The sequence below is a fragment of the Sminthopsis crassicaudata genome, chromosome 5 (genome assembly GCF_048593235.1).
Source record: "Sminthopsis crassicaudata isolate SCR6 chromosome 5, ASM4859323v1, whole genome shotgun sequence".
In the NCBI taxonomy this organism is placed as follows: domain Eukaryota; kingdom Metazoa; phylum Chordata; class Mammalia; order Dasyuromorphia; family Dasyuridae; genus Sminthopsis; species Sminthopsis crassicaudata.
Window position 1 is genome coordinate 128,476,216 of NC_133621.1, and position 23,869 is coordinate 128,500,084.

General features: G+C 31.8%; 1 protein-coding gene across 4 annotated transcripts in view; it reads left to right on the plus strand.

Moving 5' to 3' along the window:
- CTTNBP2 (cortactin binding protein 2) overlaps window positions 1-23,869 on the plus strand; it is a 176,604-nt gene that overhangs the window by 15,790 nt on the left and 136,945 nt on the right. For all 4 annotated transcript variants that reach the window (XM_074268203.1, XM_074268206.1, XM_074268204.1 and 1 more), the window contains exon 2: window positions 1,761-1,868. In XM_074268203.1, coding sequence (XP_074124304.1) covers window positions 1,761-1,868 — 108 coding nt within the window. The remainder of the gene's footprint in view (window positions 1-1,760; window positions 1,869-23,869) is intronic.

The following is a 23,869-nucleotide window of genomic DNA, read 5'->3' on the forward strand; positions in this document are numbered from 1 at the left end:
ATAATATTGAGATTTGAGTCAGAAGACCTGTGTACAAATTCTGCCAGCAGCGGAGGAGGGGGGGAGGGGGGAGGAAGGAGAAAGGGGCACTAGCTGGGGCAAAGTGGCACAGTAGATAGAGCACCAGCCCTGAAGTCAGGAGGACCTGAGTGCAAATCTGGTCTCAAATACTTAACACTTCTAATTGTGTGACCCTGGACAAGTCACTTAACCCCAATTGCCTCAGCAAATACAGATAAAAAAGACAAATTCTGCCTCTGTTTCCTATTACTATGTGGACTTGACCAAATCTTATAACCTCCCTATGATTTAAGCCTGCACATTATCATAGGGGGATTTGATTCATTTGGTGGCCTTTTCAGCTCTATATTTATGATCCTATGATAGGAGTGTAATTTCATGTCAAGATAGCAGGAAGAATCGAGAAAGATACTAACCTTAGATAAACCATTTGAGGGTTGGGAACCTTATACCTTGTTCTACCATAGCACAGTGCTGTTTTAGAGCAGTCAGTTGGTGGTTGCTAGAAACTTCCTAGCTCTATTCCTGTTCTTTAAAGAATTATGTAAGAGCATAAATAGAATTAATTTGATGACCTGACAGTTCTTGCAGAGAAGATGTCCTGACTAATCCCATTAAAATAGACAGCTTGATGGTACAATGGATAGAGTATTGGAACTCTAGTAAAGAAGATCTGAGTTCAAATCTTACCTTGCTCACTTAACAGCTATGTGAGCCTGGGAAAGTCACTTAACCAATGTTTATTTCAATTTCCTCAACTATAAAATGAGGATGCTAGCATGATAATCTTTGTAAAGCATTTTGAAAACTTTTAAATGCCACATAAATACTAGCTATGATTATCATTGTTGTCGTTAAAAATATCTTTGCCACTTTTAGACAATTTGTGGGTAGAAAATGAACTCATGACATAAAAATGAGAGACTAATAGCTTTATGAAAATATCTACTGCAAGTCTTTATTTACAAATAGAAATCTGATTTACAGATACTCAAATTACATACTTGTCTACAGGAATATATGTATTATTAGGTGGCAGGTTCTGTTCAGATCATAAAAGATTCAGGAATTGAATAATCTTGAAGCTCTTTCATATTGTGTTCATTCTAGAAATCAAATTGGATCCTCCTTGGAATGAAATGTACCTGCTTTCTATGTAATACTCTACTTTCAGCTTATAATAACAAGACAATTTAGTTTTTAAGAGCTTTAGTTCTTTATTTGTAAAAATGGGATTAATAATATCACAAAATTTATTTTGCACAGTGGTTGTGAGGAAATGACTGTAAACCTTAAAATGATGTGAGAATGTGAGTTGTTATAGTTAAACTAAGTGGGCCTGAGTACTAACCTGGGCTCTGGGAACCTTAAATGTGTGCCTGGTGGATGGATGTTGATGTCATACAAATAATTCCATTTGGAAAATATTGTCTATATGCTGAGGAAGCTCCTTGGAAGGCAAACTTTTTGATGATGGTTGATGGATTTAAGGGCAGAGATGGAGTTTGGCTGCTGGCCATTCCATTTCCACCTTCCATTCCTGAAGAATGAGGACTACCCAGCTGCCACTGGGCAAATATCCAAATGCCTGGTGGGATAGTCCAGCCATGGATGTGCCAAACAATTGGAATAAAAATTGCCAGGCTATTTTTATAACATTTGGAAAATGGAAATGTTGAGCTGTGCTACATATTTCTTTTAAAAAGTGGTGTTTTCAACACTTTATTTCTCCTTTGCAGAAAAAAGAATTTGATGTGGACACACTCAGCAAACCAGAGCTGCGAATGCTTCTCAGTGTAATGGAAGGAGAACTGGAAGCTAGAGACCTTGTCATAGAAGCTTTGAGGGTAAGTTGCTTTTCACAGTCCATTGCATGTTAAAATTCAGGTATAATTATTCTTCTACCAAGAGGTAGCTTCCAAGATTCTTTGATTTTTAATTATTCAAACAGTCCGTTCCCCCCCCCCCCCCCCGCTGGGGTTAAGTGACTTGCCCAGGGTCACACAGCTAGGAAGTGTCTGAGACCAGATTTGAACTCTGGTCCTCCTGAATTCAAGGCTGCTGCTCTATCCACTGTGCCACCTAGCTGCCCCCCCCCCCCCCCCATTCAAACAGTTTTAAATGTCATATTGTATGTATGGTGATTCTGGGGTGCTTTTTTTTTTTTTTTTTTGTAAAAAGTTTAATTGATGACTTTTGTTTTCATATTACATTCATTTGTAATGTATCATTCTCCTATTCTACCCAGTAAATCTTTCTTTGTAACAAAGATTTTTTTTTAAAACTACCCAAGATATTAATCTTGACAGCATCTGAAATATTTCTTGTTTACACTTGTTCACCTCGTTAGTGAAAGGAACATGGTATATTTTCTCATCTTTTCTTTGGTCAAAATTGGCCATTATTATTCTTTTTATTTACATTGTCATACTTGTTGCATATATTATTTTCTTGGTTTAATTTTAGTCACTCTGTTTAAGTTTATAGAACATTTTCTGTATTTCTCTGAATTCCATATACTTGTTTTTTATTATGACAAAAGAATATTCATTATATTCTTGTACCAAAAATCATCTATCATTCCCAAATGAATGGGCTTCTACTTTGTTTCTAGTTTTTTGCTACCACAAAAAGTATTAAAATGAATATTTTAGGTGGAATCTTTGTTACCATCTTTGACCTTCTTGGAATTATATTCCTGGCAATGCCTTTGCTCAGTCAAAGGGCAAAGATATTTTATTCCTTTAGGGAGATAATTTGTAGGGGAAAGATAATAGCCTCTGAGACCCAATTCTCCCTAGCATATATGAGTCTGGAAAGAATGAGTCCTAAAACTCTTGCTAGATTTGACAAAGGTCTGAAGGGAAGGAAAGCTGATTCAATCATTTTAATGATTGATAGCTTAGCTCATCACCTTCATCAATGTCCCCTTTTGCTTGTTATTATTATTATATTTTATAAGCACACATAACTTTTAAAATAGTGCTTTATTATAATTTTGTGGCATTGAATTTAAGCAAGCAGTATTCGATTTGATCATTCCTTCTTGGATAATTAATCCCCAGAACTTCTGATTGGCTGTCCCCATACATGCCTCCTGCCTTGCTTCTGCCTCCTGGTTTCCTTGGGTTTCCTTGGAAGTAACACCTTCTGCTAGAATCCTTAATGCTTTCCCTCTGGGATTATATCCAACTAATCCCATATCTATAGATCCTGTTTGTACATGCCATTTGGAGGTTGTTCCACCTCTCTTGACCCCTGCCCTCTCATTATCATCCCCATTAGATTATGATTCCTGGAGATCAGGGATTAATTGTTTATTTTTCTTTTCATTGTCTTTATAGCATTTGGTATATTGCTTGGCATGCATAAGTACTTAATAAATACTTGCCTTGAATTTTGTTCCTTTCATTGCTTAACATGTAAAAGTGGGTTTGGTGAGCCAAAAATGAGTTTTCTTTTCCAACTAATAATGAAGAAAAATAAGTGAGAAGATGGGCTAAGTGGGTCGAAAGATATAGATTGTAGCAAATCTTAGGATAGGCTAACCTCTACTAAGTAGAACATGAAGAAAACAGGCATGGAAGTCTGAGAAAGTAAGTGCCTTCTGAAATTGGTTACAGCAAAATATTGCTTAGAATTGGTGAACTAGGAACAATAGTGTTTGTAAGAGTTATTTGGTACAAAGAAAGAAGAAAGATACTTCAGGAAAGAGGGAATGTATTCAGAGTAGTAATACATGATTCAAAATTTCGAGGATTACATTGTTGAATCGTTTCCATATCAATGTATAATGATGGCTGAGTAAAGATATATTTACAGCAATGTGGGCACAGAACAGAATGATGACCATCCAAATAGCTATCATAGATTGGATTGGATTGGAGAAGGAACAAATGCACAGCTTTCTATTGAGGCTGATTGAGTCATTTGTCTAACTAAATAAAAATGGAATAATCTATCCATAGCCTAATCTTTTATCTATCCTTTTCACAATTATCCCGGGACATGTTGTCTATTGTGTAACTCTTCTCATGATAATTTATTTCTGCACCTGGAATACATACCTTGAAGGAACTTAATGCAATTTGTGTATTCATGTTTTGTAAACTAATGTATGTGATTTTTGGTAGACTTTAAAGGTCAATGCTGTTAAATCCAAAATGCAGTAGAGCAAAAAGCAATATTAATATGCTCAGGGATTTAGGAGATCATCTAATCTGACCTCTCCATGTTACAAATAAAGGAATGGAGACCTAGAGTAATTAACTAACTTGTGAAGAATTAGTTATATACCTGGTTAGTTATTGAACTGCAATTAGAACTGGAGTTAGTTGGATTTTTTTTCCACTCTGCATACATGTCTTTCTGAATGATGCTGATTTTTCTGAATGATGTGATTAGAGGTATTTAAAAGTATGTTTATATTTTTGTACACTTTCTCTTCTTTTCTATTATATTCTGTTTGTTGATTTTATTAGTTTCCAAGGATTCAACTCTCACTTCTATAGAGATGACTTCCAAAACTACTTATCCAGCCCTTCCTTCTCAATGAACTCTGTTTTTACATTGCAGATTTTCTGATGGGTACTTTCACCTGGATGTCCTTTCAAACTTGCATTATCTAAAACAGAACCTATTTGTTCCCAAACCCACCCATTTTTCTAGCTACTTTGTTGACAGATCTTATTGATTTTACTTCTCCAACATCTTTCTCCCTCATCTCTTTCTACTGTATTATTGCATGAGTTTCCTAATTGGTCTCCAGTATCTCCCCTTCAATTCAACTTCCATGTAGCAGATAAATTGATATTCTTAAAGAACAGAAATGACAGTTTTATTCCCCTGTTCAGGAAACTCTGGTAGCTCTGTATTGTGTCTAGACTAAAAAAAAGTTTTTATTTATTTTTTATTAATACATTTTTCACTTATTAATTATTCACATTATTTTCACTTTTTATTTTTCCAAATTACATGTCAAGATAGTTTTCAACATTCATTTTTATAACATTTTGAGTTATAATTATTTTCTCTTTTCTTTCCCTTCTCTCTCTCTGAGATAACAAGCAAGCTGATATAGTACAATCATGGTAAACATATTTCCATATTTGTCAAGTTGTAAAAGAAATATCAGAATAAAAGGGAAAAGCCATCAAGAAGAAAATTTTTTTAAAAAGTGAAAATAGTATGATTTGGTCTATATTCAGTTTCCATAGTTCTTTCTCTGGAGATAGATGACATTTTCCATCACAAATCTATTGGAATTGTCTTGGGTTACCATATCTAGCAGAGAAGAGCTCAGTTTACCTATCATAATTGATCATCATACAATATTGCTCTTATTCTGCATAATGTTCTCCTGATTCAGCTCACTGCACTCAGCTTCAGTACATATAAATATTTTCAGGTTTTTCTGAAATCTGCCTGCTCATCATTTCTTATAGAACAATAGTATTCCATTACATTAATATATCAACTTTTTCATTCATTCACCAATTGATGGACATCCCCTCAATTTCAAATTCCTAAGTGCATAAAATGTAAACCCTTTATAATAGTTTCATCCTATCTCCCCAATCAGTACTACCCCGATGCACTATGTGGTTCTTTTGGCCCATTTACTGATTTGTATAAATGATGTTCCCCCCAATGCTAGTCCTTTTATACAAGCTTTCCATAATCACTAAAATGATCTCCCTTCTTCTTTTTCCTCTAGAAACTCCAATCTCCCTTCAAGGGTTAGCTCGGGTTCTAGGGCCCTCCAGAGTCCTTTTCTTTGCTTCTAGTTTTCCCCCCCCATAACTTTGTATAATAAAAAAAGATAATTACATGTGAAACTGCAAAACTAATAGTACTATTTGTAAATCTTTTGAAATGTATAATAAAGTATATATCCTTATTTCACCTACCCCTCTAAAAATCTTTCCCTTATCTTGTCCCCCCAATAGGTTAATCTATATATCCTCCCCTGTTAACCAAAGCTTTACAAATTTTCTCAAATCTTTACAAATTCAGAAGACTTGCATCCTCTTCCAGATGTATACATTGTTTCTTCAACCTAGGTGAAAGTAAGGTTCCAGTATTATTAGCCCTCCATCCCCACTTGCTTCCTTTGGATTAGTTCTTCTTTTCATGCCCTACTTTAATTTTATTTTTTTCAAGTGAGATAACATTTTTTTTATAATAGCTTTTTATTTTTCAAAATATATGTCAAAATTAACCCTTGAAAAGCCTTGTGTTCCATATTTTTCCTCCCTTCATCCCCACTTTCCTCCTCCTCTAGACAGCAAGTAATCCAATGTAAGTTAAATATATATATAATTCTTCTAAACATTTCCACATTTATCATGCTGTACAAGAAAAATGAGATCAAAAAGGGAAAAATAAACAAGCAAATAATAATAACAACAAAGGTGAAAATACTAAGTTGTGATCCACATTCAATCCCCATAGTCCTCTCTCTGAATGCAGATGGCTGTCTCCATCACAAGTCTATTGGACCTGGCTCAAATTGCCTCATTATTGAAAAGAGCCAAGTCCATTGCAGTTGATCATCACATAATCTTGTTGTTGCTTTATACAGTATTCTTTGGGTTCTACTCACTTCACTTAGCCATCAATTCTTGTTATTCTCTCCAGCCCTTTCTGAAATCATCCTGCTGATCATTTCTTTTAGAACAATAATATTCCATTGCATTCATATGCTATAAAGTTATTCATCCATTCCCCAACTTATGGGCATCCATTCTGTTTCCAATTCCTTGTCAATATCAAAAAGGCTGCGGCAAACATTTTTGCACATGTGGGGTTTTAAAAAAAAATCTCTTTTTTGTGATCTCTGGGATACAAACCCAGTACAGTGGTATGCATAGTTTGATAGCTTTTTAGGAATAGTTCTAAATTGCTCTCCACAATGATGGGATCAGTTCATAACTCCACCAACAATATATTTGTGTTCCTAGTTTTCCCACATCCCTTCCAACATTTATCATTATCTTTTCCTATCATCTTAGCCAATCTGAGACATGGGAAATGGGTACTTCAGAGTTGTTTTAATTTGCATTTCTCTAATCAGTAGTGGTTTAGAGAATTTTGTCATATGACTAGAAATGACTTTAATTTCCTCATCTGAAAATTGCTGTTCATATCCTTTGACCATTTTGGTCAAATGGAAAATGTCATGTCTTTTTTTTTTTTTTTTTTTGAGATAATTATTCCTTTTTTACCTTTTCCTACTTTCTCCAAAATACTTTATATTTTTAGGTGTTTAATAAATCTTACATATTGTGTACATATATATGTGCAGTATTGCTCTCATGTTCTCTATGCATATGCTCTTTATATGTGTACATGTTTTTATATGTGTGAATATATAGATATATGCTCTATACTTATTGCTTTATATATATATATGTGTATTTATATATCTGTGAATCTGTGAATCTGTGAATCTCCTTTTCCTTTATATAATGTGAACACTTTGAAGACAAGAAGGGTCTGCTTTTGTGTTAGTTTCCCTGGTACAATGTCTGACAATTACTAACTACTAATAAATTCTTGTTGATTAGTTTATGAATCAAATGCTAATTAAGACTAGAAGATGTTAGAGAGTGAAGGAACACTGGAGAACATTCACATCTAACTTTTTTATCTAAAAGATGGGAGGCTTTATCATATCATTAATATTTGGGAAAATAAAATTACCGAAAATTCAATTTTATGATTTAATGACTGTTTTTTTTTTTATTAGCAATCAATTCATTACCATTAAGAAAAATTTGAAGCCAGCAAAAAAAAATTCTCTGTCATTTTTCTTTTTTTCCAATAGTGTTTTATTTTTCCAAATATATGTAAGGGTAGTTTTCAATATTCACTTTTGTAAGATTTTGTGTTCCAAATTTTTCTTCTCCCTCCCCCTCCCCAAGACAGCAAATAATCTGATATAGGTTAAATATGCATAATCCTTTTAAACATATTTCCATATTTGTCGTGTTGTGCAAGAAAAGTCAGACCAAAAGGAAAAAAAAAACATTAGAAAGAAAAAAACAAACAAAAAAATGAAAATACTATGCTTCAATCCATATTCATTTACCATAGTTCTTTCTCTGGATGTGGATGACATTTTCCATCCCAACTTTATTGGAATTACTTTTAATCACCACATTGTTAAGAAGAGCCAAGTCCATCACAGTTGATCATTACCTAATCTTGTTGTTACTATATATAATGTTTTCCTGGTTCTACTCACTTTACTCAACATTACTTCATGTAAGGTTTTCCAGGATTTTTTAAAAATTCAGCTGGCTTATCATTTCTTGTAGAGCAATAATATTCCATTACACTCATATAACATAACTTATTCAGCCATTCCCCAATTGATGAACATCTATTCAATTTCCAATTCCTTGCCACTACAAAAAAAAAAAAAAAAAAGCCACTACCTTTTTTTGCACATGTGGGTTCTTTCTCCTCTTTTATGATCTTTTGTAGTGACATTAATTGGATCAAAGGATATGCAAATTTTATAGTTCTTTGGTATATCTCCAAATTGTTCTCCAGAATTGTTGTATCATTTCACAACTTCACCAACAATATGATGGCCCCCTTTTAGGTGAAGAGTGCCATTTTATTTATTTATTTATTTTTTGAGGCTGGGGTTAAGTGACTTGCCCAGGGTCATGAAGCTAGGAAGTGTTAAGTGTCTGAGACCAGATTTGAACTCGGGTCCTCCTGAATTCAGGGCTGGTGCTCTATCCACTGCACCACCTAGCTGCCCCTGAAAAGTGCCATTTAAAGTAAATGATGTCTTTGGAGAAAGAAAGAATGATGCTAATCTTTATTCTTATTTAGCATTATGAAAAAAAAGATAAAATGTCTGAAATAATAATTAAAATGGCCTGATTTCTAATGAAAGTCACTGTTCAGTTCTATGATGAACTGTTTTTATCTGATAATAATGAAAAAAAGTTATATATTTTTAAAATCACTAAAAGTTCTCTTTAAATGCTCAGACCATTCTGTACTTGTACAAAAATAGTATTTTCACTTGTCAAAAATTTTAACGATATTCTGAACTTGGATAGGTAAGTGGGCTAGCAATCCAGTCGTGAAATATTTCATTAAAGAATCACTTTTTATTTTACAGCAAAAGCTGTGTTGATCCCACATATGAGAGCAGAGCATTTGTAATCATGATGATTCTCGCAGAAAATAATCAAATTCCAGAATCATACTAGATTTGCAAGTATGAGTTTACTTTTTCTAATTTCTAAGGGCTTTCATTACTGCAAGTACTAAAAAGACTTGCTATCTCAAAATCTCTGTTGTGCAACATTGTGGCATGAACCTAGAAGACAAATTTATAGTAAAGTTTTGTTGAAACTTAAATGGCTGTAATTTATTGCTAAATTCAAATTGTGGCCATAAAAACTTTTTATGCATTTAAAGCAAATTGTTTGAATGGATGCTTTAATGTTAATTCAGCTTTACTTACTGAGTTTAGACAGTAATTTAGTGCTTTTAAATATTCATGTCCTTGCATCTTTTTTCCTATTTGCAAAATCTGAACTGCTTTTTTTTTTTTTTTAAGTTGAAACAAAGAAAAAAAGGTTATGATTTCATTTCAAGGTAATGTCATTTAAAGACATGCACATCTTCAAACTAAATTAATAAACCTGGTACAGTTTTATGATGCTGACAACACAAATCATCATTTTTCCTTGAAGAGTATTGTTTGCTTCCTTCAGTTGCATACTCAAATTTAGCAATTCAAAACTCTTTTTACCAGTTTTTACATATTTTCAAAAGAAAGAAAAGGTTATACCATTGAAATAATTATGAAGATCCAGGAAAACTTGACTTTGTCATCTTTCATATGAAACCATAAAAGTTAAAAAACCTCAAAAATCTTTGTCCCAGAATCTGACAGAAGAAAGAGGTTATCTTAACCTGAGAGAATTAACTATATGTTTTTCTCTTAGACCATGTATCCTGAGTAGCTATAAAATGATATGGTATTCTACTGTTTTTCTTATTAATTTTTTGGTTAAGTTGCTTATTGAAAAATGTGGCAGTCTAATGTTATGCTTTTTATGTGAACTTAGAATCCCTCTCTTAAAAGCTCAGCTTATTGCTGTCTCCATTTGGAAGTCTTTCCTTATCCTTTTATAAATGCTCTCTCCCTTTTCCCTAATTATAATTTATAGCCCTATATATTTACATACTATCCTCATCTTAGTTTCATCTGAAAAATGGAGATAAGAATAGCAGCAATTTCACAAGACTGTTGTGAGACTCAAATGCATTAATATATGTAAAACACTTTTCAAACATTAAAGGGCTTTATAAATTCAATAATATATTATTTTATTATTGTGTTACTAAAAATATAATTAGTAGGATATATATTTAATAAAGTTTATTATATTGTTGTGTTTTCCCAGAAAAACTCACTTAAGCTGCTTGAAGACAGACATTCTTTCTTCATTTTGTTTTTGTTTCCTCAGCACCTAACAAAGTGCCTCATGCATCATAGTAAATTTATAAATACTAGATTGAATTGAGAAATATGTAGCTATTTTGTAATGTGAAATTCCCTTATAACTTCAGAAGAAATTATTTTTTTTTTGCTGAGGAAATCTGAAATTATAGAAATGAAAACTGCTTAAGTTTGCTTCTGTTCTGATGGCCTTTTTGTTTTCTTTTTGAGAAAAAGAAAAGGAGTGTCAAATCTAGCCATCCCATTGTTTCACAGAAAAAGCTAGTGTTTCCCAAAATGTCAAGAGCTAATTTTTGAAAACAGTGGTAAATTCTCCTACTCTGTAGCTCATTTGAATACAGGGAGTGAGCGTTCTTTCTGATCCTGCTTCAACATTAAGAAATTTGATTTTGCAAAGTTTGCAAAGCTTAAAGAAATCTGTAAATGTGAATCGATTAGGATTGTTATTTTTTCTTTTAGAAGAATAATTGGTACATTTATTTTAGTGAAATGAGATGGATGACCTTATTAAAATTGGTAATTGGTCCTTCCATTTGGTGCTTGTTGGTATAAATGTTGCCATTCTTCTCCATAGAAGCAATAGTAACTAAATTTTACCAGCATTTTCTTTTTAGCCATTCAAGACAAAATCTCACCATTAGCAGTATATCTGTGAAGAGGGAAAGCTGTGGAAATAATTTTCCCCAACTGGATGACATCTGATATTCTAGAGCATTTTTAAGTACATGAGACATAACTGTGATAACAAATGTCATTCAGACTCAAAGTAGTCCTTTGGTTGATTGTAGACCAGCCAGTGTGATTAGTTTCCTTGTATAGCTTTTAGGGAAATGTGTCTTTCTAGTTAGAATTACCCTAGAAGCAGGAACCACAATAAGAAGATTAGAATCTTTTAGTAGAGCTCTAAACCAAGAGCTACTTAAATCTTTTTTTTTTTTTTTTTTCTTTTCAGTTGGCCTGTATTTCTAATGAGGATTAAAGCAAGGTTGTCAAAATGCCTTCTCCCCTCTTGTACTTAGGGACCTTCAATTTCATTATGCTTTCTGATTTCTAGGTTCTGGGTGAAATGAAAAGCATCTCTTTCCCAAAAAAAATTTTGTCCTGAGAAGATTTCACTTCCCTGCTAGATCATGTACTAAGTGGAACTTCTAAACATCTGAATCTTTTTTTTTTCTCAAAATGATTTTTTTAAAAAAGTCAGAATATCTCTAGGACAACCGAATCAGAGGTTCTATTGTATACTTTCCTTAAATATGCTTTCATTCAATTGTATGTTCACCTAAACCTGACCATAAGATCATCTAAGGACTCCAACAAAATAAAAATGGGAAGGGCATATTTGTATAATTGGGTGGCTTTAGTTAAATTTATTAAATGTCCATTCTGTGCCATACACTGTACTAAGCTCTGGAGATATAAAGAAAGGCAAAAAACCAGTCCTTTATCTCAAAGATCTGATAATGTGTTATAAGAGACAATTTGCTAACAGCTACTTACAAATGGGATTTTTGTGTCAATGTTATATATTGGAGAAGAGTTTCTAACATTTATTATGATTTTAGAAGTCATTGCACAATTTGGAACTGTGCCCAAAGGGCACTCAAACTGTGCATGCCCCTTGATTCAGCAATACTACTACTAGGTCTTTTCCCCAAAGAGATCATAAAAAAGGGAAAGGACCTACATGTGCAAATATATTTATAGCAGCTCTTTTTGTGATGGCACATAATTCAGAATTGAGGGGATATCATAAGTTGGGGAATGGCTGAACAAATTGTGAAGGATGAATATAATGGAATAATATTATGCTATAAGAAATGTTGAGCAGGTAGATTTCAGAAAAATCTGGGAAGACTTAAATGAACTGATACTGAATGAAATGAGCAGAACCAGAAGAACATTGTATACAGTAGCAACAGTGTTGTGCAGTGATCAAGTATGATTGACTTAGCTCTTTTCAGCAATACAATTCAATACAATTCCAAAAGACTCATGATGGAAGAAGGTATCCACATCCAAAGAACTGTGGAGACTATGTGCAGAGCAAAGCATATTTCCACTATTTTTTTGTCTTTTTTCTTCTGTTTTCCCTTTTTCACAATATGACATGTCATGAATGCACATGTATAACCTCTATCAGATTGCTTGCCTTATTAGGAAGTGGGAAAGAAGAAAGGGAGAAAATTTGGAATTCAAAATCATAAACAATGAATGTTGAAAAAATGAAAAAGAAACATAAAAATAAGAGATTGAACAATTTTAAGATTATATATAGTAGATGTATCTAAATATTTTACATACTTTTAATCACTGATTCACATTGATTAGAGATTAGCTCTATTTCAAGGTGAAATGGATAGGTTCTTACCAAGAGATATGTATGTGGGTGCCCACAGAGGAAGAGAGTGAGTCTGATTTGCTTTGCAGTGTATGCTCATAAGTAGGAAGCACTGACCTGCAGAAAGAACTCTTCTATTTCCTCCTTTTGATGTGCTAACTTAGGTAAGACATTTGCCCTTTGGGGAACTGGTTTTCTCATACCTAAAATAAGTGAGTTCAGAGGGAGTGAATCTATAACTCCTTCTAAATATAATACTTCAGTCTACCTAGCAATATCTGCACCCAAACACTTTAGTTGATGAAATGCTTTAGAATTTGTAAAATACTTTCCTTACATTTCCTTTGAATTAGGTATACCTCTACTTAAAGTGTAATGATTCTAATTGGCAACCAAGGTTTATAGAATTTAAGCAACTTGTCTAAGGTGTTGTAGTTAGAACTTAGCAGAATTGGACCTTAAACAAGGCCTTTTGATTTCAAACTTAATATTCTTTTAATTCAACTATTCCAGTTTTTAAAAATTAGTTCATTTTGAAGTATTTTCTCCCCTTCTTCAGGTAACAAAAAAAATCACTTCTTATTTACTGTAAGAAAGAATAAACTAGGAAGGAGAAGAAAAAGGCATTCAGCAAAATTAGCCAACAAATCTGTAGTCTGGCCATATACGGTGTTCCACACCTGTAATCTTCAGCCTTTGTGCAGAAGAGAAGAAAATTTATTTATTTATCTCTTTTGTAGAGCCAACTTTGATTATAATTTTTAAATTTTGTTTTTTTTTTTAGTTAATAAGAACATTTTCTTTCTTTCCCTCCTCCTAATGCACCCGTTAAGAAGAAAAAAATGAACAACAAAACTCTTGTAACAAATATGCATTGTCAAATAAAAGAAATCCCCACATTGTCCATGTCTGAAAAATGTCTGGATCCCTACCCACTCTTACCATCACTTGGTTCTCTAGCATGATGCTTGCCTATTTTATTGATAAGAATTCCCAAGTCTTTTAAAATAATTTGTCTTTACAATATTGTTGTCAATGTATAAATTGTTCTCTTGGTTCTGCTACTTCTGTATTAGTTTGTACAAGTCTTTCAGGTTTCTTTAAAACTGTTTTTTTCATCAATTCTTATAGCACCATAGAAATCCATTACTTTTATATAATCATATAAGGTTATTAAATCTTATCCCTTTTAGAGCCTAGTTCCTTATCACTACACAAGGAGCTATAAATATTTTTGTTCATGTGACTCTTTTTCCTCTTCCTTTGATCCCTTTGGAATATAGGCTCATTAAGGGTATTACTGGGTCAAACAGTGATATACCATAAGGAGCTTCTTGGGCATGGTACCAGATTGCTTTCCAGAATAGCTGTGCCTATTTATACCCTTTATATTTTATAGCTTTAATTTATAACATATGTATTTATGTAGATAACTCTATATGTATAAATACTTATATAATTTATAAACTTATATATGATTTTATAGCTTTTATTTAAAAGTACATTAATAGGCTTGTTTTCCTACAGTTCCTTCAACATTTGTCATTTTTCCGTTTTTTAAGCTTTGTCAACACGATGAATGAGTTAGAAACTCAGAGTTTGCATTTCTTTGTTAATGATTTGAAGTATTTTTTTTAATGTGGCTTTTATTAGCTTCAATTTCTTCCTTGAAAAACTGTCTATTCATATTATTTCATTATTTGTCAGTTGGGGAATGACTATTAGTGTTACATAGGAGTCAATTCCTTATATATTTTAGAAATGAGTCTATTAGATAAATTTTTATCATAAATTGGATTTAGTGTTTATTTTCTGCTTTTGTTTTTTTTATTTTATTTTGTATTTTTTATATTTTTTTGGTTCTGCATCATTTACTTGCATCAATTAATTTAAAATTTTTTTCATATTCATCTTTTGTATAGCATAATAATATTATTTTATGTTTGTGGACCACAGTTTGCTTAGCCATTCCACAACTGTTGGGCTTCTTCTTTGGTTCCATATCTTTGCTAATTTGCTACCACAAAAAAATGATGCAATAAAAAATGCCATGGTATATTTGGGGCTTTACTTTTTGTTTTTAATCTTCTTGGGTTAAATGTGGATTAACTGCTTCAAATCTGGGATATTTTAGTAACTTTAAAAAAGCATAGTTACAAATTCCTTTTTAGACTTATTCACAGATGTACCAAGAAGGCACCACCTTACTTGCCTTTGCTCAGCTGCTCCAACATTAAGTATTTCCATCATTCATCATCTTTGCTATTTTGCTGGTTGTGATGAAAACAGAGTTGGTTTTGGTTTACATTTCTTTCATTATTAGTAGTTTGAAGCATCATTTTATATGATTATGTTTTTAACATTTTTTTCTCTTTTCACCAGTTTTATTGATTTTGTTAATGGTATTTGTAAATGGTAATATTTCTCTTCCCCGTCTACTCCTTACCCCCACTAAATCCTTCTTTGGAGAAAAAAAAAGAAAAAATGTTAACTAGTTTGACAAAACAATTTCATTTTAGGAATTGTTTGTCCATAATTTTTAATCTTATTCATTGAGACATTAATCTTCGTCTTACATGTTTGTGTTAGATCCTTAAATATGTTTGATATTAGGCCCTTCTCTTAGTATTTTACACAAAGATTTTTCCCTGACATATTCCTTTTGCATTCCTGGATGCATTTTTTTGATTAATTTATGTAAAACTTCTCAATTTATAAATGATCTTTGCATTTTTTATCACTTGAAACAAATGCTTCCTCTTTTTCTCTTTCCCCTATTTGTTGAAGACTTACAGGATAACTTTGTCATGAACTTCAATAGTAATTCTTGTAAAAATAGAATATTTATGAAAAAATGTATATTCCTCCTGTTTTGGTTAAAAATAATGCCTTAATAGGAAACAAGAAAGAAACCAATTACCAATTCTATAAAAGTTCATTTTCATCTGTTGAGTATAGTTACTGAGAGAAAAAATATGTTTCTTTAGCTTTTATACTCCAATTAGTTTCTTATGACAAAATCCAGAATCAGTAATAAAAAACACTATTCAGTTTAAGGTTAACTGTTATGGAATCTAATACATTTAGAACTTATAAATTGTTTAAAAAGGTGTTACCCTATCACAAAGTAAATTTTAATTTAAAATCATATATAAATTGCCATAAAATGCATTGTCTTTTTCCCTTGATTCAAGTTCATTTTTGTATGTTCACGCAAGCCTTTCAATTTAAGAGTTCTGTACTTTTAAAATACACAAAATAAGTGCTTGCTGTATTGAATATTTCGTTGGCAAACTAATTAAAAATATTAAGACTGTGTTGGCTATGATGTGGAGCAATAGATACACTTGTTCAGTGTTGGTAGAATTTTGAACTTATGAAGTCTTTTTAGCAGGTATTTTAGCAGTACTTAATAAATCTTTGACCTAGTAATTCTTTTTGGGAAAAATCTACTGAAAGTGTTATCAAAAACAACTACAACAAAAGCTGCCTACAAAAAGTCCATAGTGGTTTTATATATAGCTATTCTTAATTTGGTGGCACAGTATACTGGACTTGGACTCAAGACCTTAATTGAAATTCTGCCTCAGATATTTGCTAGCTTTGTGATGCTGGACAAGTCGTTTAAGCTCTCTCTGTTTTATTTTCTTCACATATAAAATGGGAATAATAATAGTACCTGTTTTCTAAGGTTATTATATTAAGTTAGAGTGTAAAACACTTTGCAGATCTTAAAGCTAACAATTATTTATAATTGAAGTGAAAGCCACCTAAATATCTAACAAAAGTTCAATACTTAAAATACATACATATATATATGTGTGTATATATATATATATATATATATACACACATACATACACACACACACACACACACACACATATATATATTATGGTATAGTGAGTAATTTAGAGGAATTTGGAAAAACCTTTATGTTATAATATCCAGTTTGGTCTGTCACCTCACCAATTTGAATATGTTCTACTAAGTGGATCACAATCAGTCCATGCTTTTGATTTTTGACCCATGTCCATCCACATCATAGCCACCCAACTTGTTGAGAAACCTCTTTAATTTTTTTTCTGACATGGAGAGAGCACGATTATAAAACTTATTATCTCTTACTCTTGCTATTATCACACCATCTTCTTTTTAATCTACCTTTTCTCCAGTGATAGCTTTTACTCTAATTCATCTTTGAAATATACAGATGTATGTGTGTATGCATGTTATAACTATTTTATATATAATGATATTAAATGTTATACATATGTGTAATACATATGTATATATACATATACATACATACATATATCAAAATATCAAATTGCAAAAATAAAGCTCTCTTTCAAAACAAAAAGATTTTCATTTATAATTGTATCAGAATATACCCATAAGATGAACCTCAAAAATATAGTCAATATGGCAATGCCAAAATTGCATGGTGGAAAGAACATTGGATATAAAACCTGAGAATTGGGATTTAAATCTCATCTTATGACACTGAGCAAGTTACTTAACCTTTTGGAGTCTCAGTCCTCAAGTATAAAATGATACAGTTGAAACTGATTGACTTCTGAGGTCCCTTCTACCTAGAAAACACACACACACACACACACACACACACAGAATTTCTCTTAACTTGGAGCAACCATAAGTTCACTCTAATCACTGAGGAATTGCTTATGAATGTGACATTTACTCTCAACCATTTGTGGCTTGGGTTTTTTTTTAAATAAAGGAAAATAACAACAAAACATCCTGAGAAATGGTGTTTGAGTAATCAAAATGGGCATATATCACAACCAGGAAAACATCTGGACCTGGCAAACATTTCGGAAACCTGGGCACTAGAGAGGAAAATGACATAGTTCAAAGAACAATTTAGGAAATTTACTTAGGCAATTATTTTATGAGAAAATCTAGGCGGACATTTAAGGAATATAATTTTCAGTAGTACAGTATTAGCTAATTCAGTCTATGAAAAAGGATTTGTAAAGCATCTGTGCCTAGTGCTGTGCAAAGTGCTACATTTTTCAAAAGTAGAAAAATTGTAATTTTATCAAATGTATGCTCCACTTTTCATTCACTTGTCTTTGTATTATCAGCTGCATCTATTATAGGTCTATTTTTTTCTTCTTTCAAAATCATAATGTCTTACCTGTGGAATGCCTCTGCTGTATTTTTTTTCTTAATTGAAAATGGTTTAAGTGGGCTCAAGCACTTTTCTTATGATGACGAGAACCATGTTGCTTCTTTTAAAAAAGATAGGTGGCTCAGAGGATTAGAGTGTTGGATTTGGATTTAGAAAGACCTTGAATTTGAATCCTGTCACTTCCTAAGCCTGTGAGGCTGAAAATTCATTTAACATCTTTCAGCCTCTGTTTCTTCCTATGTAAAACAAAACACAATGTTTCTGTGAACATCACCTAGGATAGCACATATAAAATATTTTGCAAACATGAAAGCACTAAATCAATTTAGCTATTATTGTTATTGTCTTAATGTAACTGTTACTACTATTACTCTTTTAGGAAATGATGAGAAAATTAGTATTCAAATAATAACTGGTCTAGTATATACTTTGGTCAGTATCCAGTTACTATGGCTTCCTAATAAGCTTGGCTACCCCTATAAAATGACATTTAAAAATCAAATTGTTCAGGATATATTTTGTTATGATGCTACTTTGGAGTTAGAAGTAGTATTTCAAAATAACTGTAATTGTTTTTCAAATTCTTAGATTCCTTTCTTAGTAAAACCATAAGATTTTAGTACTTTATAAATAATGATTTTGGATAACAGCTTTATAACACATACATATTTTCTAGAGGGGTTTTTACTAATCATTTAAAAAAATTTTAGTATGACTGCTTAGATGAATTGTGTAAAGTTTTATAATAGTTTCAAAATTATATGTGTTATTTAAGAATAAAATTATAATTGATATTTAGGAATATATAAATATGTAACTTATTTATTATATAACTATATTTATATTCATTTATTATGTAATCATATATGTACTTATATATATTAGGAATATAAAAATATATGTAGGAATAAATATATATAGCTTTTTAGAAGCTTTAGGAAATGAAATACTCTGGATAACCACATATTTCAGTTACCTCAGTACTGATATAACTTTAAAAAAAATTAAAATCTTCAAAAATGCATTGACTTCCTTTCTTAAATAGAATATATTAGACCTTATAGCTCCTTAAAAGTGATCTAAGATTATAATTTTTGTTCCTTAGTCTTTAAGTGACTTACCTAGGGTCACACAACTAGTAGGTATCTGAAGCTAGATTTGAAATCATGAAGATGAATCTTTCTGATTCCAAGCCCAGTGCTCCATCACTGTGTCACCTGGTTTTCCTAATGATTATCATTACAAGCCTCAAATATACTAAAGGTGAATCCCAAGGTAGAGCTAACCTAATCAGAAAGCTCCAAACTTGCTTCCTTTCAAGAGCCTTGATATTAGCTTATCTTTTGGTCTGTGACATAAATGCATATTTTATAGAGGAGGAAGCTGAAGCTTAGAGAGGTTAAGTGAATTGTACATCTTCATGCAACTAGGAAATGGTAGGATTCAGATGTAGATCTTTCTGACTTCAAATCCAACATCCTAATTCTTTGAGCTACCTAATTTTCTTTTCAAGAGAAGCAACAAAGTTCTCCAAATTCAATACATCATTATAAGAAAGGTGCTTGACCCGTCTTAAACCCTTTTGGAGTTTGGAAAACATACATTGCCCACTAGCAAGATATTATAACAGCAAATTGATTTTTAAAAGAGAGACAGACAGACACCCATAATAGATAAAACTGGATAATACAAAGACAATGAATGGAAATTGAAGCATGTGGTTGATAAAATTACAATTTTCCACATTTAAAAATGATACTTTTGCTTTATTTTTGTGTTTCCATCACTTGGCATAAATGCTTTATAAATATTTCCTGATAGATGGAATTAGATACCACAATACTACTGAAACATTATATACCACATGTATGTTGTATATGTGCCTGTAGATGCTAACAAAATTATCGCCTAAATAAATTTTCTAAGTTGTTTGTTGAAATAGTTCATCTTACCCTCATCCTGATATGTTCTTCAGATACATATTAATGATTCCTCTTGTTTCTTCTAATCTTGTCTTGGCAGTGATTGATCTATGCTTTTTTTTTTTTTTTTTTCATAAAGTGGAAAGTAATTTCACAATCTCCAGTGCAGTATTAATAGCTGCTTTTCTTTAAAATTAATTAGTACCCTATGGGCCAAAAATAGTCTTTTCCCCAAATGTTTTTTTTTTTTTTTGCTCTCTGTAGAACTGACATCCTTTTCATGATTGCCCCTAGTGCTCTTTGCCCATTCAGATATGAATATCTAGGATTTGTGTCTCATTAAAAGAGAAGGCCTTTGGCTCTTTCTTGTCACTTCACTCCTATGGTTCTATCACCAGACCACAGTTTTCTTTTAGTTTTCTGTGGAATTTGACTTTGAACAGAATTTGAGACATAAGCAAAATTAAAATGTATGTATAATATTAAGATTGCAAGTTCTGAAGAGTGCCAAAAAAGGTCAAATTTATCATGAGATTTCTTTTGTAATAACATTTTATGTTTTGAATAAAAGGTTGCTCTACAAGTTGAGTTTTGACAATTGTCCAGCAAAAGAATACTGCTACTCTCCTTTGATAAATTTGTTTTAACACAATCTTTCATGGAACCTACAAAAAGGACCAACTATCATATTTTATATCTTAAATGCCCTAAACAAAAGGGACGCCTTTAAGAAATCTTGGGAAATGTAATTTTCTATTGAATAAAGCTTTTATTTAGTGAGTCTGTATTATTAGCACATATGAAAATGACTCAGTTTGTCCTTATTTTCCCTCTACCCAAGGAAATTTGATTTGCTCTCAACTGACAAGATAGAAATTGGCAAACATCAATTTAGACCAATTCTCTTTTTATAGCAAAAATGTTCTGAGGGCAGTAAGAAATAACTTTCATATGAAAACTACTCATTTCTTTTGTAGGCTCATGATTTGCAAATTTCTTTCACTATGTCTTGTCTTTTAATGCCTTTTTTTTTTCTTCCCACTTTGAAGTACCAATGCCGCCCTTGCAGAATGTACCTCAGTCAACTGAATTTTATTTAAACACACACATACACACCCCTTTTTGTCTTTTTAATGAACACTGAGATAGGGATACCCTTAGATCTTTTCACTGAGAACTATTATTGACACTTTGGGCTGAATTCATTGCCCATATCTTTGCATTTCCTAAATTCTGAATTGGTTTTCCAACAGCTGTCTTTTCTTAGGATAGAATATGCTGTTTCTTTAATATTTCCCTATGTTCTTCCATTTCAAGTCATGAATGGACCATTGACCTTTTTTATGTATGGTTAGCAACAACTTTAAATTATTATTCCCTTTGTGTTATTTTCTTTGTCACAAAATGGTTTCTATAATATAAATAGTTTTGTTGTATTGTTTTTATATTTGCCATTTTAGAGGATGTACCGCTTTATCATATTCTGGTTTACATTGTTCAATGTTCTTTATAAAACAACAATATCCCAGACTGTGTTGCTTGGTGTGCCTCTGGTAGAGTATATTGGCAGCTTTGGGTCACTGTGGTTAAAACTACAGTTTCTTTCACACTCCTGTCCTCAGCCATATATGTAATTATTCTTTGCCTTCTAGGGTTAGAGCCCTAAAATATACAGACGTGGCTCTTTCTTTCCCCCAGGCAGACTGCAGAGTTGTTCAGTCTTCTATCTCTTCATCATTGCCTTTCTTCCACTATCAGATTTTTTTTTTTTTTTTGTTACTCATTTTCTGTCACCTGTTCTGATCATCACCTTCACTGCTACTTTTTTTTTTTTCATTTTTGTATCTGTCTCCTGTTTGTTTCTCCTTTCCATTTCTCTTCAGTTTTCTCAAGAGGTGTTTCATATCTAATTTTCTAAAGATTCTATTCTTTTTTTCTCTTTTTTGTTATAGTTATCTAGCTCTGAAAAGAGACAAATGAAGTCCCCACTAGTATAGGTTTATTGTCTGTTTTCTCCTTGTAACTATCCTTTGAGAATTTATGCTATGCTATTTGATACATATATGTTTAGTAATGATATTATTTCATTGTATTTGATATGTTTTAGTAAAACATTGTTTCCCTGTTTATTTTCTTTAATTAGGTCCATTTTTGCTTTTCTTTTGTCTGAGATTGATTTCTCCTCTTGCCTCCCTTCCCTTTTTAAAAATCTCAGCTTCAGTACAATAGATTCTGCTACAGCATCAATTTCTTGATTGCTTCTCCCAGGCTTCTTGGGATTAAGGAGGGTGAGGAAGTACTGGCATTTTTTTTTAATAGACATCTCCAATAATTTTCTTTTTCCATGACAAACCCATAGGATATAGCTTAATTGAAAATGTCCCTGATGTCAGCTTAGTATCATTCATTTACAAAATGGGGGAAAGAAGCTTATGTGGTCCCATGTAAGCTTTTAGCCTTTAATTTTTCTAATCTATGCTTATTTGTTTGTGAGTGCTCAAGGGCTACTGTTCCACTTTCAGAAACTTATTTATGCACTTTTTTCAGACTTAGAACTAATTCAGAATATGTTATTTAGAAATCTTTCAATATTTTTCAAAGTAAATTTTAAAAATTTATTAAATTCCCAAATATCTATAAGAATCAGACTAAAATCATTTTACTCATTTGTCATACTTGGAAATTTAATTGTTTAATGGTGAATTATTGTCTGTGTTTTATGAATTTTACAAATTCAATGTTATGTAAGGACCTCATTTTAATTTCCCACAGGATATCTTTGATTCAAAATTTTAAGAGTTGTAGTGGCCAGAGAATCAGGGATATGAAAGGAATTAGCCAAGACAAACTCATCATTTGACAAATTAGAAAACTGAAACCGAGGAGTTGCATAGTAATCAAACAATGACTAAGATTTGTGTTTCTGATGGCTAATCTAGTTCCCACCATGTCCTGTTGGTTCTTAAATTTTAAATTTTAAATATGTTTCTTTGAGAGGAAATAACTTTAATAATTGAAAAGTAACAAATTTTTATATCTTTAGCCACATCTTTTAGATTATATAAATTCCTAAAGAATAGGACTGATATCTTATTCATATGTATATTTTCTCATAGTGCTGGGCATTATATATATATATATATATAACATAATTATGGAAATGCTATCAGGACACACCTTGCATGGATAGAGAGCTGAGCCTGAAATCAAGAAAATTTATCTTTATGAGATCAAATCTGACCTCAGATATTAACTATCTGTATAACCCTGGGTAAATCACTTAAACCCAGTTACGCTCAATTCCACATCTGTAAAAATGAGTTATAGAAGGAAATGGCAAACCACCCCACTATCTTTGCCAAGAAAATTCCAAATGGGGTCACAAAGAGTTGCACATGATTGAAACGACTAAACAACACAACAATGAAAATGTTAGCTAATAATAATTAATATTTATAAGATAGAAATCTGATATATATTTGTTGAGTGGTTATGGAGTGTATTAAAGAGAATGAAACTAAGATTAAAATTGACTTAATTTTAAGATAATGTTTCTTGAAATTATATGCATATCTAATTCATTTTAGTTTATTTATTCTTGATGAATTTAACCTACATGGAGAAGCTTTTTGATGATTTTCTTCGAAGAAATATGTTAAGTTAATTCTGTGGGTTTTTTTCAAAACCTAAAAAAAAGATCTTAAAAAAACAACCAGGTAACTTTTCTTAATGCCACTAGAATCAATGTTTATTACCCTTAAAATGCTTGTGTAGTAAGTTGTTTTTTTGTTTTTGTTTTTGTTTTTTTTCTTTTGGGCCTCTGTTTATCTATCAGAGAATTGATAGCTACTTCTTGTCTCAAATTCTCAATTTTAAGACTAGAAGACTTCAAGTAAGGCCTAGCTCAGAAATATGCACTTTTAGACATTTAG